Source organism: Haplochromis burtoni, unplaced genomic scaffold (genome assembly GCF_018398535.1).
Source record: "Haplochromis burtoni strain Fernald_Lab_line unplaced genomic scaffold, NCSU_Asbu1 Contig_314, whole genome shotgun sequence".
Classification (NCBI taxonomy): Eukaryota; Metazoa; Chordata; class Actinopteri; order Cichliformes; family Cichlidae; genus Haplochromis; species Haplochromis burtoni.
The window spans coordinates 33,584-51,146 of record NW_024582675.1 but is presented as its reverse complement, the minus strand read 5'-3'; the positions used below and the strand labels follow the sequence as shown (position 1 = coordinate 51,146).

Sequence of the window (17,563 nt, the reverse complement as noted above, 5' to 3'; positions counted from 1 at the left end):
GTCCTCAAAGCAAGACTGGCGGTTTTATGGCACATAAAACATATTCTGAAGTTTTCCTAGCAAACACTAGAAAATGAAAGGTCAGCATCAATAAAATAAAGATAAAATACATTCCTCAGTGCCAAGTCCACATGCAAGCTCTGTAAAAAGAACAACAGATTGTTTTATCAAACAGCATCTGTAATTGCAAAAAGGATTCAGTTTCATCTAGTGTATGAATGCACTGCTGCCACATGCTCAAACCTAAGCACATATAATGCACAGGCAGAAAAAAAGGGGAGCTCTGATGAAAATCTAATAACATTTTTCTCATCAAAAAACATTTCTTTGGTTTTAGCTACACCAGGTCACAGTCATTAGGGACTGGGCAACAATATTCCAGAACATTTACAATTAGTCTTCAGCACATTTAACAACGAAACCAAAAATCCTGTTCAGATTGTATTAGTGGGCACATTGACAAGCAGACTAGCAATAAATTTCAGTTGCGTTTCAAATACGTGCGGAATATATTGTCTTTAAAGATGCTAAACTTAAAATGGGTGAATCTCCAATTCAGGTCTTACCGGGGTTTTTCAATTATGGAAGCCCATTTCCGCCACTAAAACAAACAAAAAAACAAACAAAAAAGTATCCATAACTCGAAATTTCGACTTAGCCCTGCCAATCAGTAATCTACGTGAATGAGGTCACTTTCTTGCTTCTTACCCGGAAGCATATGGCACAGAGTAACATGCACTCAAAACTTGATCGCAACAAATTGGCGCTTTCGCGAGTACGTTTGCTGATAGTAACGCCATGTGATTCAGCTAATAACACAAGGATTTCATCATTTTTGAAGCCACGCTGAAAATACTCAGCAATCTGTGCATTCATGACTGGATGTAATACCGGTAGCTTAGCTGTAGCATTTGTACCTGAGGGCTTCAGCTTCCGGGTAACAAGGAAATGACGTCATTTCCAGGATCCATAACTCGAAATTTGGAGTTATGGATCCTTTTTTTTTTTTTAGTGGTGGAAACGGGGTTCCATATTCAACTGTTGACTCATTTTTTTTGGTTTTGTCTTCTAAATAGAAACTAATCAGTGTTTTTTGTTTGTTTATTTTTTACAAATTCCATGCTACAGCTTCAGAGTGATAACTTTCTTTTTCTTTAAGAAAGATTAGTAGAATAGAATAGAAAGTAAAATAAATGCCCAATTTGCATATATGCCTGGGGGAATAACGAAATACCAATATATTCTATTCTACTTTACATAGAATATAAGAAATAAGCATATTGATATCAGATATGGTTTGTATATCTGTTAAACCTAGTTTCAGGCTTATCTAGACACTTTACAGACAATATCACTAACTTGAGGACTGGAGCGGCATGCACTTCAAGCAGCTGCAGCTTATCACACACTCAGTGAAAAGTGGCACCTACTTCTCACAACAAGAGCTGACAAGGCCAGATTTTTAAATGAGGTTTGGTTGGCACACCGCTCTCCCCACTGATGCCCTCCCATGCACATCTTTTTTGTTATTGTTGTTATTGTGTACAGAAACAATTACTTTTTAGGACAACAGTATGTTTCAATACCGATGCATTAAACCGTATACAAGGACATTTTTCTTTAATGTATCACAATAGAGTTAAGCATTTTTGAGCAATTTTGGCAACACACTGACATGTTATTATTGGCTGTTAAGTCACATTTTTTCTGTACAAAAATGAGTCCTTACTCTCACCTATTACAAACCAATGCACTTGTTCCAAACTGCGAATCACAGTCACCGAATATCACATATTATTAAGTGGTATTCCCAGATGTCTGGTGAGGTTAAAATCCTCATTATTTGTCATGGCCAGTCTCTAACCCTTTGAAATGACACTGCCTAATTAGTTAAGACAAATGACTGCAGACTTAATTAACCAGAATGCTCCTTAAGGGGCATTATCAAATGTTTAAGAAATTAACAGATTGCCAGTTCATCAATTCTATGTAATTGATTTGTTCCCATTCAGGTTATGAACTCATCTCTTTTCCCCATCCATTCAGCTAACCATCCAAGGAAAAATTAAAAGGGGAAATTTATAGTGTCCACTCGCACTTGCACATGCTGAATCACATTGAGCAGTCCTCTGTGTGACTATCAGAGTCACTGCTATACTGATCGCACAGTGTTACTCTGTTAATGAGGTGGCACTTGGCTACTTCGTTGCATCTCATAAATACAAACTGTCTTGCGATAAGACAAGCACTGCGTAGTAAGCTGTGCTAGAGGTGACATAAAATAAGAGAGATGGACGACGCGAAGAAGCTGTGTTCACAAACATGCCAGTATGAATCACAGCCATGCTTTCCATTTAAAGCAGCACGAGTATGCCTCATGAAGCTTTAGTGGACTAATTCAAAGAGCCTTATCTGCTCTAATTAATATAGTGCTTGAGTGTTCGTGGCACAAGTGCCTCTCTCTACCCCTCAACTGTGGCAGTGCCTCTATAGATTTGGATGAAAGCATGAATAGGTTATTTAGTTTATCAAAAAATAAATAAATAAATAAATAAAATTGCAGGTTACATAACTCCCTTTAAAAAGTTATGCATGTTAAAGCGTTTCAAATGATTGGCCTATTCATTCTGTTGTAGCTACCAGAGAAAGGCACTTTATACTATAGGACTTTACTTTTTCTGAATTTACCTTTCTGATCACATGGACAAAACAAATAAATAAAAAAAAGTGGTAAATTAAATTTGGGTCTGGTTATTGCACAAAAGATGCGCTGTTGCTCTTATTACTGCTAGCAGCCACTTGTAGCTTTTTTTTTGCCCTTGCCTTTTAAAAAGGTCACGCTCAGACCATTTTAGTAAGGAGAGAGAAATGACATCTGCCTGTTACAGAGCCGGGGATAGAACAGCGGAGCAGAGATAGAGACGGAAGCAGTAGAGCATGGCTCCAGGATTTAGATCAGTGAGATTTGCATCATTGGCAGGTCTTTAGGCAGGGCAGGTCTAATCTCCTGCAGACAGGCTTAAGAAAGGAAAACCTGACTGTTGTGTCTCTACAGATAGGGATTTCAGTAATTAGCATAGTTAATATGAGGAGGGAGTCAAATTCAAAGGTGTCAGGTCTAAAGGGAAGATAATGCAGTAAATAAGGAGAAGTTAATACAAGGATGCGCAACTGTGGCAAAGTTCACAGATATATGGGACTGAACTTTGCCACAGGCACAAACCTTCAGTCACAGCTCATGAATTGCAAAAGCCTTCCCCTTGTGCTTTAATAGCCACGCACTGCTTTTAGCTGATGGCTTAATTATCTTGTTCATCAATAAGTTCAGATTAATATGCCGTCACCACTTTAAAAATGATCATGGCATGCATGCCAAGGTTAAGCAGGCGAGATGGTCGATATCTAGGCAAAACTGTGCAAAGAGTACTACAGCGTACTTATTACAAGTGGCAGCAGCCATTGTGCTCTGTAACACAGTCTCTTCACTCACGCAGTGCTAGTGGAATCACCGCCTTTATGGCACAGAGAGATCAGCCAGCCAGACCCCGTCAGAATTTTCAATGAATCGGATCCCTATGACTTGCACAAAGGGTAGTTCCAGGAAAACTCAATCTTTGAAGGTCTCATTTCACAGATGATAGAGAAGCTGAACATGATCTTCAATATACTGCACTTTTAATGAATTACGCCTGTCAGCCATCACTGACATTGTTTTCTCAAGTAATTTTCAGCATTACTCCCACTTCTCCCTCATTATCTACACAGGCACAACAGCATAAGTTAAGCTGATAGGAGCGCATTTACTCATTGCAGAGGCTGGCAACATTTCCTAATGACTGCAGCCGCTCTAAATTATTGAAAAAGCCTAAGCACCTCACCAGCTACAGAAATGGCTATTAACCTTGGCGAACGATATTCAAATCCAGTTAGAGCCAACTTCGTCCTCCAGTATCCCTTGCGGGGAGGAAATGTAAATGTGTTCTTGCTGAGACAGATGGGGGAGCCTCCCGTCGTTTGAAGTTCCAGCAAAAGAAGCCGTTGCAAGCAGAGGGCTCTCCACCCTGTTCTGTAAAATATTCAGGACTGAGTCTCATTGAGACACCTTTCTTCCCAGTGTACCCCTTCAAACCACGCTGGGCTTCAACACAGTTGGGGTATTACCAAGCACGCTCGCCACACAAAAAATAAAAACTTAGCAAAGGTTTACAAATTCATCCCTGTGCAGCGACAGTGAAAAACAACCCGAGGATTATCTCGGTGTGCAGACAAGAATTCAGGAGATTTGATTTATGAGAGAGAGAGTGTGAGAGAGAAAAAAAAATAACAACAACATCTCACTCCTCCTTTAAGGAGTATCTTGGAGCCTAACCATCTGAATATTGCAATGTCCTGTGCATTGTTGGTGACAAATCATTGCAAATTGAATTCCACAGCTTAGCTGACATACTGTCAAAGCTGATTTGATTCTATTGTAGCGATACCTGACTGTTAATCTGTTCAGGCCCTGATACTGTGCTACACACCAGAGAAAATCCCCGATCATTACTCTTATCACCTGGCCCGAACGAGAGAAGGAGAGAGACAGAAGCGAAAGAAGTGAAAGAAGCAGAAGACGAGCAGGTAAAGAGCCAGTAAACATGAGATAAAAACTTTTGTTAGAGTTTACTTTTTAAAGGAACAGTTCAGGCCAGGTCTCAGGCCTCCACTGACATATCTAAATTTTACCTTATGCAGATAGGCTGGTTATTGATGCAGGTTCCTCAATTTCAGAGATATTTCATATAGTTGGTGCTGTAAGCGCTAAAAAAGAAATACACTTTTTTTTCCACCCCCGGCTAGCAAGATAGCCAGTTGGAAAAACAGGAGTTGGAAAGGCCAGATTTTAAACGCCAAATGACCTTTCAAAATAAGAGCGAAGTTGTCGTCCACTAGCAAACTGACAGTTGCTTTCTTAGATGGATGAAAAATATATTTTTTTAAATAAATAAAAAACACTTATATTTGATATATAATAATAGCAGATTTAGTAATCCTATAGAGCATTTTTTCGAATGCTGGAGGAAAAAAATTATAATAATTGCAGCCTTTACAGGGGGTCCCATTCCCTGCTCTAAGGAATGTGTTGGTGGAAAATGAGAAAAGAAATAATGGAAATGTTTCATGCAATTTGTTGCCTTGGTTGGGACATTGTTTTTATTTAGGTAATAACATTAACCAAAGGTTTTCAATCATGAAAAAACAACAACACAGACACAGACACATGGCTAAATAGAAGGCACAGTGTGAAGAGCACATTAACAAAGCAGCATCCAATCCAAGATGTTCCGGCAAGGTAAGCTGTAGGTTGCCCACATTTTGGAAGGACTAAGAAAATAATGCAGCTATGTGCAATAGCTGCATGAAGAAAAGGGGGGAGGGGGGAGGCATGACGCACAGATATATGCAGGTTTATAATCGGAGTAAAGTGTGGGCCATTACTTGGCCTCTCTATACTTTAGTAATGGTTGCAGAGAAGCAAGCAACTAGTTTAACACAAGACATATCAAAAACATAAAAAGAAAACCTCCATGCGTTTCTGACAATACTTTGTAATAAGTCATAATATTAAAGCTGAAAAGCAATAATAATGAATTCTGATACTGAGATGTAGCATGTAATTATGTCTAATAGTTTTAGGAGCTTACCAAGCTAATCTGGACAAATTTGGATAAAAGAAGAAGTTCAATTTACATATTTTATATTTTATTTTCTATCGGCACAAAGCACAATTATTTTTCAGTCAATCACCTTTCCTCCAGGTACAATACCTATATAAAAAAATACTCTACCACACTGCACATGAAATCTGTTTGATGATAAGTTTCCATCCATTTGAATCCATCTGGGAGTAAATATGAAAGGTAAACACAGCATGAGATGTCCCTGCTTTGTCCACCCACTATGGTGATTTGTACTAATGTTCCAAATACCTATGCAAGCACCTCAACCTGAAAGACCAGTTCTCAGATACCGACTGCGCAGAAAAGCATCAAACTGACAGTACAGCATATCATGCTAATTTATTCATCTGTTCGTCCTGGAGCTTTGAAATTTATTATGAAAGCACAACTCTGTGTGACTGGGTTTGTTTGTTAGTCAATACAGTGCAGGGGTGTGGGGATTTATGTCTTGCAGCTCTGGCAGCATGTTTAAGACTCTTTGCAATTACCAGACCAAATGCTTTGTTTGCTAAATGAGAAACTGTGCAACTGTAAGCATTTGCCACTGTGTACTTAGACAACTCTAATCAGGCGAATTCTGCTGGCTGCTGTTGCCAGCTCACACACACATGCTGGAAGCTCAAAGTGCAAGGGTTAACCTTTTTTACTCGGGTCTTATCTGAAATGGGGCCAGGCTGGAGGTTTTGTTCACTATGACTTTTGCTCATCAGAGGTCACACAGCCCACTGTAGAAGTGCTGAACCTAAGCATGCAAAATAACTTACTGACGAGAAGACCCTTGCAGTTCAATTATACGCAATAAAGAAAAATTAAAAATATCTTAAACGCACAAACTTACAGACTCACAGTTATAGTGACAGACAGTGTACACGAGTAACATTCACATGCAGGAGCGCATTAGAAAAGCTTTACTCAAACAAGCTCTTGCCGAATAACTATCGTTTGTAGAGCAGCGCGTATATTTAACAGCCTCCATGATTAGAGCTACTGCAGGACTTGAAGACGGCATTGTTACGTCACCTGTGAACTGTCACACTGTTCAACTTTGATCTGTCAAACCTCTGTCCGCTCACACATGCTAACTTGCTAACCCTAGCCGTGAGACGCTGTCAGCGACGAAGCCACCCAGCCCGAGCAGCAGACCGTAACATCAGCAAGAGAAGCTGTAACGCTACCTTCGCTTTATCAAGAAGTATGTGCTTTGAAGTAGCTATCCTCAGTCCTTTCGCTACAGCCTGGGATGCCATGGAAGCCGCCATGTTGACACGCAAGTCCAACGGGAGATGACGCTGAAAGCGTATGAGCGATCATAGGTCAAGAATCAGAGGTGGGCGGTGCTTCTAAAAGACGCATGCACACGGTGGAGTCAGGTGTGCACGTTTAGCAGGCATGGACATTGTTGGCGCTTAGTCTAAACTACAGGGACAGAGGTGAGAACAGAGTAGATTAAAAATCTAACGATCTAGCAATTTCTCTTTGTCTAAAATCAAATCCTTCAAGGCGCTTTACATTGTAAAGTTAGGAGTATTACTAGTCCTAACTTGTGACTTCTCTATTCTCTATTACCCAACAATCAGATGACCCTCTATGAGCAAGCACTTGGTGACAGTGGGAAGTAGGGTTGCCAACCGTCCCTTAAAAAACGGAATCGTCCCGTATTTCGAAACAAAAGTACACGTCCCGTATTGAGCTAATAAGGGACGCAATTTATCCCGTAATACAGTGAGAATCAAAAGTAGTCTATAACTTTTAATGGAATTAACGCTTTGTTTGAAAACATAATTCCCAGCCCCTCTCCTGCTTTGTGACCAATGAGCTGACAGCACACTTGTAAATGGCCTGTACTAAGTTGTGACAATTCGAGTATAACAATTCAGATTACCGCTCATCTCATTGGTCGAGGAAAGGCCACTTACGGAGAAAATACCGGAAGACAACAGATGACCAAAAAAAGAAGCATGGCCAACAGGGAAACAAACGCCCACACTGCGGTGCAAGTCTCAGATGACAGTACACCTAAAGCTGGGCAGACACTGTGCGATTTTTTCAGTCACGTTATTCAGCTCCTGCTCAAACTGCACGATTGACTCGCAGGGGTTAGAAGTTCATAGGTCACGATGCAGGTCTCACACTATACCGCCCGATGCTCTGATGCGACCTGAGTGCGCACACTGTGCCTCCATAACATGAAGGTTATAACAGAAATTCTCTCTCTGTGTCTTTCACTCACACAGACACACCACCACCATCAACTTTGCTAAATTGCTAATGAAAAACATTGATCAGGCAGCTGTGATTGAGCAGCAATGTAAATCCAACTATTTTCACGGTTGTTGTGGTCGTGATAATTTTGTGAGGCCACATCGAAAAGGCTCGGATGAGCTTTCCAAAGTTCTACAAGTTGTGCCTCCATCGCTTGTGGATAGTGCACACGCTGCACTGCTGTGCTATTCCGTCTTTTTCACCGACCTTTACGTGTTTGCACGTGAGCAGTGTGAGCGGCTGCAGTGACACCCTCACGAACGATTGATGATCGGGAGCTGGTCGTGAGGTGTTAATCACTTCTCGTTACCCCACGTATACTACACGACGCACGATGAAGGCCAAAATCGGTCCGATCACAAACGGTCGCACGACTCAAAAATCGGCTCAAAATGGGCCTAAAACCGCACAGTGTGAGCCCAGCATTAGAGCAGCAATGTTTGTTCCCCTCAGAGAAAGGGAAGAATGGGAAAAGGAAAACACCTGGCTGGAAAAAGTTAATATGGGCATGTGCAGTGAATATCAGCGCTATGTGGCCAGAAGTGTGATAATATAACTTATTTTGTGTAATAAACAACTGCAAGGATAGATGATTACAACAAATTGATGACTAATACATAAAAGTAATACATAGATGAATAATGATGATGAGTTATGATGCGAAATCACGGGAGCAGCTGAGTAGCATTAGAAAAGCTGAAATAATACCTCAACTGAAGCCAATTGTACTAAATGCACTAAATGTGCACTGTTACAAGAATGTTTTTCTTTCTATTGTTTTCTATTATTTTAAGTTAAGCAGGACAGAGTTCTTTTAAAGAAAGATTTACTTATATTCTCAAAAGTTAAGCATGACAGGCTTCTGTTTAAGAAAGAGACCTGTTTTATTGTGTTAATGTTGTCATTTTGAGCTAAAAATAAATGGCTAAATGATCATTTGTTTCACATGTGTTCATATCACAAAGAATATGCATCTGCTTAAATCAACTTCAAGTCAAATGGTTAAAAAAACAATTTCACACACAAAAAAAGAGCTAGAAAATTCACCACACTGGGAAGGGTGAAGACAACTGGGTCGCCTGGCCCTGGCCACGAGGTGTCCCTTATTTATTTTTCAGGGAGTTGGCAACCCTAGTGGGAAGGAAAAACTCGCTTCTAACAGGAAGAAATGTCCAACCTGGTATGTGTCCCTCAGTGGACACTGCGCAAGATGAGCATCGCTGTTTTGAGCAATCTAGATCTTACTGAGGTCTTAATGGGGTCATCTAAGCATTAGACCAAATACTGTAACTGAGCAATATGTGGGGTAAAACCAAAGATTGTAAAACTTGTTGTTATTAAGTTTTAATGTTCATTTTCTCCCTTACACGTTACATAAGTAGTACATGTTAGCGTGTGCAGTGTTACAACTGCCACACAGTACCCTGAGTTTCTGTCCTCAGAATATCTCTGGGAATTTGTGGTTTTTAACCAACTGAAGAAGAGTTTAGATTCTATTATTAAACTCATGTTACATATGTGGGTTTTTTCTTTTTTTTTCCTTTTTTTCTAATGTAATGAGCTTTGAATCTTAGGCTACGTTCACACTGCAGGTCTTAATGCTCAATTCCGATTTTTTGATCAAATCTGATTTTCTTGTCTGCTTGTTCACACTACAAATAAAATGTGACAGCAAACGCGCTCTAGTGTGAACCCTCAAAGCAAAAGAAGACGTCACATACAACGCGCTCTGTTTAGACCCTTAATATATAGACTTGTTTCGGACTTTACGTTTCCCAATTTTGCTTTAAGTTATTTTGTTATTTACATATAGCCTTAATAATTATCCTTATTGCTGTTTTAGAGAGGAGCGGTGCTCCAAAGGATAGTTGCAGATTTCTGTCAGAATCTGCAGATTATACAGTACAAATAAAATGTTCACGTTTCTTCAAAGTTGTTTTCCCAGCAGTTTCAACATCTACACTGGATGGCCAGGAAGCGTTCACAGTGTCTTCTCGGGCGCTGATAATTGGCGTCTGTCTTGTGTCAGTGACGTAAAAGACGGATTTAATGCGACATTACCATCAAACAGCAGTCGCTTTCTAAAACATCAGCTATGTATCGGATTCAGTACCACATACGAAAGTGACCCAGATCGGATTTGAAAATATCGGATTTGTGCCGTTCACACTGTCATAGCATGATCGCACATGGGTCGCATTGGGTCAAAAAAGTCAGATTTGATGCGCTTTCGATCTGTTCCAATTTAACACTTTTATGTGGTAAATTAGATATGATTTAAAATAGTTATGTTACTAATGTGTGATGAACAATCACAACTGAAAATCATAATAAATCATATTATTAAAAACAGCGATATGAGTTAATTTTCCACTAATGTTAAGAATCAAAGGACATAAGAAAAGGGCACAAACAAACTAAACATTTTTACTGCATATATGTATAACTTGGATTTATAATGTGCTGACTCACATAGTGCATACAGTCTTTGTTTTGTGTTTGGGGTTGATTGCTTGGATGGATGGATGTGTGTGTGTATTAGTTTCAGTCTCATTGCTGGAAATGCATCCATTCGTTTTCTTAACTGGGGATCAACTCCACAATTAATGTAACATGCTTGGCTTTGCACTGTGGGAGGAAAACCCACACAAGCAAACTGGACATGAATTGCAGGAAGAATTTGTACAGGTTCATCTATAAGCACTCATGGACATAATTTGTTTATCTAGTGGGCGGGGAAGGTTGCAGAGTAAGTTTCAAGTTTTTTGGGGGGGCCTTAATAGAAATAATATCATTTGCTGCTTATTAATGTGTCTGCAAACAGCATGTACAAGCAGTACTTGAAAATCAAGGTTAATGAGTTCTGGCAGTATTGCAAAAAAAAAAAAAAGAAAAAAAAGCTGCTGCTGGTGTAAAATATGATGGATTCATACGGCGTGCACAGATTTTGGTGGAAGGAAATATGTCTTTTATGTTATAATTATTATTTTAATTTGAGAAAACTGACCCTTTATGTTGCCTTTGCAGCTATTAAGCTCTACAAAATAATTTGACAGTAGTTTCGAATTGAATATTTAAATCACCCATTTTAATCATTCAATTTCCATGTGGTGAGCAGACACTAAAAGGCCCGTCATGGATGTTGAATGCGGAGCTGCTCCGGCTCCATCCACAGTGTGACCTTGCGAGCAGGACAAACAATCACTGCACTCAGCTGAAAGGTATTGGTAGGGAGTCGAGCGAGAGAGAGCGTGGGATGTGTGAGCTGATCTTGTCTGAATAGCTAAATAGCCCACTCACATAGTTCTCCAGAGCCCTCATTACACGCCGCATCTTGAAAGGGCAGAGAGGGCAAACCGATCATAAAGAGCAGTGATTATGACAGGAGGAGAGAGAGAGAGGGAGAGTTGGATGAGATACTCACTTAGAAACCATCAGTGTCAGCAGGCTAGAGAGGACATGACGGAGGGGAGGAGATGATGATGAACAGCTACAACCAAAGGATCTTTTTTTTTCTTTTTCTGGAGACCTTTTATGGTCAATAAGTAAGTTGAAATGATAAACCCCTGAAAAACTTTGAAAGAAGAAAAATTTGCAAATGTGAGCCACTTTGATGTCAACGGGGAGAGAATTTGCCTCATGTTTATTTGATTTTTTTTTTTTTTGCTCTTAACCTCCCCCCCAGCTTGTGGGTGAGAGCTTTTTGGAAGTCAGTGATCCATATTTCACACATTGAAAATATTCTGTGGTTGCCAGCTTTAAAAAAAACCAAAAAACCTTAGCACAGTAACTGCACAAATGAAGTGAAAATTGCTGCACCAGCATAATATCTGGGTGTGTCAACAAATCCTACCGAATGTATAAAAAGTCCACCCAGTGTCTTTGTGTCAGTGAAGAGTGGCGTGTGTAACTTAAGTATTAAAAAACACAAAATCACTGAGAGTGGGAGCCCAGCAGAATGACTAAAAGATGATTCGCGTGAGCATTTTAAAGCATTTTGTTTCTTTTTCTCTCTCTCTCACCAGGGACATTTTCTTCTCTCCAAGGAACTGATATTCAAACAGGACTGTCAGAATATCAATGGCCCTAACTAATACAATTCAGCTTTTTTTTTTAAAAATTTGAGATGTTGTCCTGTCGCTCAGAACAAAAACTGTGTTTTTGTCTGCACTCGGAGCAATCATGTCATTTTAATCCCAGAATACAAAGCAGCTATTGTTGCTTTGTATTCTTTTCAAAACTACCTAAACTTTCTAACACAAATTGAATTTGTTTTCAATGGGCAGTTCACAAAGTACAACGATATCTACATATATGAATACACAACTAGAAGTACGTGCTGATTTTCAAGTCAGTGATACTTTTTAAATGCACCAGAAAAGCAGGGTATTTGCTGTTTGTGCTTAATTTCTTTGACTAAAACAAAAGTTAATAAAAAAAAAAAAACATTTTAATCACACATAAAATTCTTAAAATGTTTCACTAGGATTCAGGTGAATCGTGAGGTAGGATGTATGTTGCACTGTTACCTCACAGCAAGAAGGTCTGGGGCCCTTCGGTGTGGAGCTTGCATGTTCTCCCCCCCGTCTGTGTGGGTTCTCTCTGAGTAATCTAGCTTTCTCCCACAGTCCAAAGACATGCAATTAGTGGCTTTAGGATAACTAGTCACTCTAAATTAACACTAAGTTTTAGCTCTGTGAAAGATTAGCAACCTGCCCACCGTGTACCTCATCTTTTTCCCTTCCACTTACTCTGATTTGGATAAATGGAAGAAAATGGCTGAATGTTTTATAGCACAAAACAGTGTGACTAAAGCAGCTTGTGTTCATTTCAGATACATAACACATCTACCCACAACAAAGCCAGCCCCACCCCCCACTCCAGCCCAGCCTCACATCTACTTCACAGCTGATCAGGTGAGAAATCAGCTCAAGAGGACGAAGGCAAGGAAGGCAGCAGGTCCGGATGGAATCTGCTCCAGACTGCTCAGGGACTGTGCAGACCAGCTCTGTCAGGTGGCCCTGTACATCTTCAACCTGAGCCTGAGCCTGGAGAGGGTTCCTGAACTGTGGAAGACTTCCTGTGTGGTTACGGTGCCAAAAATTGCACAACCCAGGGAGCCCAACCACTTCAGGCCTGTTGCCTTGACTTCTCATCTGATGAAGACCATGGAAAGGCTCATCCTGCACCACCTTCGGCCACTGGTGGGCTCAGTGATGGACCCCCTGCAGTTCGCCTACCATTCTGGAATGGGGGTGGATGACGCTGTCATCTACCTGTTACACTGATCCCTCTCTCACCTAGAGCAGGCGGGGAGCACTGTGAGGATCATGTTTTTTGACTTCTCCAGTGCTTTCAACACCATCCAACCTGCACTACTGAGAGGGAAGCTGGAGGGAGCCGGAGTAGGCAAACAGCTGACTGCATGGACCATCGACTACCTTACCAACAGACAACAGTATGTGAGGCTCCATGACTGTGTGTCCGAGGTGGTAATCTGCAGCACGGGGGCACCACAGGGCACGGTTCTCTCACCTTTCCTGTTCAGCCTTTACACTTCAGACTTCTGTTATAATTCGGACGATTGCCATATACAGAAGTTCTCAGATGATACAGCCATCATTGGATGCGTATCAGACGGGAATGATCAGGAATACAGGGGGGTCGTCAGTGACTTTGTTGCTGTTGTGAGACCAACGTACTCCAAATCAACGCCAGCAAGACAAAGGAGATGATCATAGACTCCAGGACGAAGTCACCCCCTACAACATCGGTGAACATCCAAGGGAAAGACATTGAGATAGTGGACTCTTATAAGTACCTGGGTGTTCACCTCAACAATAAACTGGACTGGACTACAAATACAGACATCCTGTATAAGAAGGGCCAGAGTCGACTCCACCTGCTGAGGAGACTGAGGTCCTTCGGAGTCTGCAGGACTCTGTTAACCCTTTAAGACCTATAGAACCAAGTCCGCCAGAGTATATTTTATAAATTTATATGTTGTAGTGCCATTTTTGGGAGCATTTCAAGATGATATATATCAATACAACGATTATAGCCCACATTTTAATAATATGCATGCATTAAGTGCATAGTAATTACATAACTTGCAAAAAAGTGCAATAAACTACAAAAAAATTGAAAATCGTTTTTGTTTTTTTAACATATATTTCTAGTTAGAGAAATTTAAGAGGCTTATCCCTCAAAACTGTAAATACAAAAAAGTTGCACAAAATAGTTTCCCACCACAGGAAATTTATTTTAAGTGTCTTCATAGTTTTATTTTTGAAACCTGAGGATGCCTTGGACAGAACCAAATGGAGAAACCTTTGCCGAAGAGCGGACCCTGCACCAGCGGGTGGTGAGTGGTACAATAGCTATATCAAGCTATATAGTTTATTGTACTTATTTGTATTTTTGTATTTCCTTCTGATATCTGTACCTGATCTGAGGTGACGCAACAATTTCCCCATTGTGGGATCAATAAAGTCTTATCTTATCTTATAACATATGTGATCCTGTCTTATCGTTCTTTTTTTCCCCCACCCTTTTTTTTCTCCCGGGAGCAACATGAGTAAGTGTGCAGGCAGGGCAACTAATTTGTGGTTTCACTCAATTATCCATTGTCAGTTTCCACTCAATAACTTGACAGCCATGAAAATACCAGGGATGAAAACTCACAGTTCCCAACAGGTTGTGCGGTTAGCCCTGATGCTTCTGTCACCAAAATAGCAGAGGGGTGGTTGGCTAACAACCTGCAGTGATCAGGCGAGGAGCTGACACACTGAGCATGCCCAGAGTCTGGACCACACTGTCAGTCTCTGCTCCTCTGCCATCTTTTTCTTTTTAATTCGTGTCTCAGGTGCCTCTCTCTTTTTCTCTGTTTGCACTGACCGTGCTACTTTAAGTCGTTTCTTGCCCTTGTTGTTCTTCCAGTGTCTCTTTGTTTCGGCTTTCTCTGCCCCTTCTTCTCTGTGTGTCTCTGCTTATCTCTGAGCTGTCTGTTAACCACACTTCCCGCATGTGAGCTCAAAAGAGAATTCTCCACAGTGATCCTGACTATAGGACCCTCTTCAAACGTCAATGAGGCCGTTTCAGCAACACTTTGCCCCTCTCATTAACGTGACTGGTTGGACAGCATAGCAGATCACACGGAAGAGAAAGATGAAACTAAAAGCATCCAGAAGGTTTGCTTGGCTGTCTGTCAGTGTCACGCTGACATAGAACCTGGACACTTCAATGACCCTTTATTTTTTGGACTGAATGCAGATCAGTGTGTTCATTTTATTCAGTCTCCATTCACACAAAGCAGAAATGGACAAGCACCAACTTACTAAGTGTGACCTCTCTGAATAAATGTATATATATATGCAGTGAGGCCAAAAGTCCATGCCGAGCATTTAAGAGTAAGGGACTAACTTTGCATACAAGTTCCAAAAGTAGGCTTGTAACAGCGGCGATCTCAGTGAAAACTCATGTTTTAAAGGCTGTTTTATACTATGTTTATGTACAGAATCATGTGGCATTGACTAGCCAGAGGAGAGTTTTGTTTTCTACCTGACAGAATGCCAAAGTAACGAGAGAGATGGGGAATTAATGCACTTAACTGCTGAGTCAACAAGCAAGGAATCTTGCAGCTTAGCCAAACAGACAGAAAGCAGACTGCCTGACAGGGAAATTAAAATAGGCAAGGAAGATGCTACGGAGAGCTGAGAGCGACAGAGATCGGACAAGAAAGAAAGTGAAAGAGTGGGATCGGGTCATTGCCACCCTGTGCTCAGCACATCTTTTGATATGACAGACGGCAAACATAGTTACTCATCATTTTCTGTGCTAACCCTTAGAGTTCACAATGTCACGACAATGCATATGCATGAGTCCAAGACCTTTCTTTTATCCTCATTTCTCCCAGAGAGTTTGGAAAGATTATGACACAGCAAACATATTTTACTCCGGAAGAAAAGCGGGGTAGACTTTTCCCAAGGGTCGACTGACATACCTCAGCATTACCCTCTATAACTTTCACTTTTCTACCGTAAAATCCATAACAGCCCAAGAACATAAGACTGCCAAAGCTTGGCTTGTGTCTGCTCTGAATGTCAGAGCTGGAGAGGGAATCAATACAGCAACAGGAGCTGCCACATCTTAGCTGTCTCTCTCCCCCAGATGTCTGTCAGCCATACTCAGCTGGAGGCCCTCCATTAATGTGTTGTGGAATAACATAGTCAGTCCCATGCTTAGAGACAGATGCATCAAACAAAGCTTGTGAAGTGTTGGGCCTGTGAGCGCGTGATGCTCCTGCAGGTTTTGCATTTGCTTCCTGGGTGGAAATAACTAGCTTTGATCAAAGCTGGAGCGAGATAATATTGCGATAGCGCAGAAAGTCCGAGCATTCGTGGAGGTGATTGATCTGCTAATCATAAATGCTTGGGAGTAAATGCATGTAGCAACGGCGATACTAAGTAGATCCTTTGCATTAAGGGGTTCTGCTGCAGTGCAGAAGGAGCGGGGGGTTAGAGAGGCTTACTTGGATTCCCACAAAGGAAAGCAAATGTTGACAAACTCTCAACTTCAACAGCACGAGGAGGGGTGACATCTAAAAAAGCTGGCTTCAATAGATGGCCCTGTTTTATTTCAGGCTTCAGTATCACGCACAGCATGGCTCAGTGCACTGGGGAGCATGGAATTCATAGTCCAAACAAAACCAAGCACACAAACATGCATGGACACACAGAAAAAAACAAAAAGCTGCACATCCTCCCCACACAAACACCAACACTCAGAGCTCAGTGGTGACAAGGCCAGCAGAGGCAGAGAGAGTGCTTAGATGTGCATATGAGCGTAAGAGGAGCCAGATCCCTTCACAAGCCTCACCACCTGCTGTGCCACCTTCGTCACCAAAGGAGGACTGGGTCATGCTTTAAAACTTTTACCTGCTCCTCTGCTGCCTTTCACTCCCCTTACAGACCTCCAGCATATCAACACCCTCCTCGCCTGTGACCTCAAAGAAGCAGCAGGGCGCTTGCCGTCGTTTTCCCTCTGAGGTGCTATCTCAACTTGGACAACAAGATGTGTAGGCGGACACACACAAATCTACGTTGGCCTGCTCTCTTAGCATGTGGTATGTAAAGTAAACACGTTAATAGCACATGAGCTATCATCCAAGTGCGAGTCGCTGCGATTACCATCTGCAGTTGCATGCCTGCCATCCCAGGGGAGACGTTCAGATATGCGTGCCGGTAGGGAATGACTTAAAGACACACTTTATTCAGGGGTGCTATTCGGAGTGGGCTCACATTTACTCTGGATGCAAAGGTTTTTTTTGTGACATAGTGACCTTCGAAGGGCCTCCTCCACTCTTGGGTTATTTCTTTGATTTAAGCCTTGTGTTACCGCCTCTGTCTCTCGGGAAATGATGACATATACACCCGTGGGCTTGGGATTAGCTCAATAGAACATTATTGCCTACATCAGAAAAGCTGCTACGCATGCGAGATCATTGATGGATGATGGTTCCCGAAATGGTTTTCCGGGTAAAAATGATATCCAAATGCATTTTTCTGCCCTGAAAATGTTCT

At 41.3% G+C, this 17,563-nt stretch overlaps 1 protein-coding gene across 1 annotated transcript in view; it reads right to left on the bottom strand.

Moving 5' to 3' along the window:
- Positions 1-7,044, bottom strand: part of suclg2 (succinate-CoA ligase GDP-forming subunit beta) — a 101,404-nt gene extending 94,360 nt beyond the window's left edge. Inside the window, exon 1 of the mRNA XM_005941345.3 lies at positions 6,896-7,044. Coding sequence (XP_005941407.1) covers positions 6,896-6,979 — 84 coding nt within the window. The 5' untranslated portion in view covers positions 6,980-7,044. The remainder of the gene's footprint in view (positions 1-6,895) is intronic.
- Positions 7,045-17,563: the final 10,519 nt, after the last annotated feature.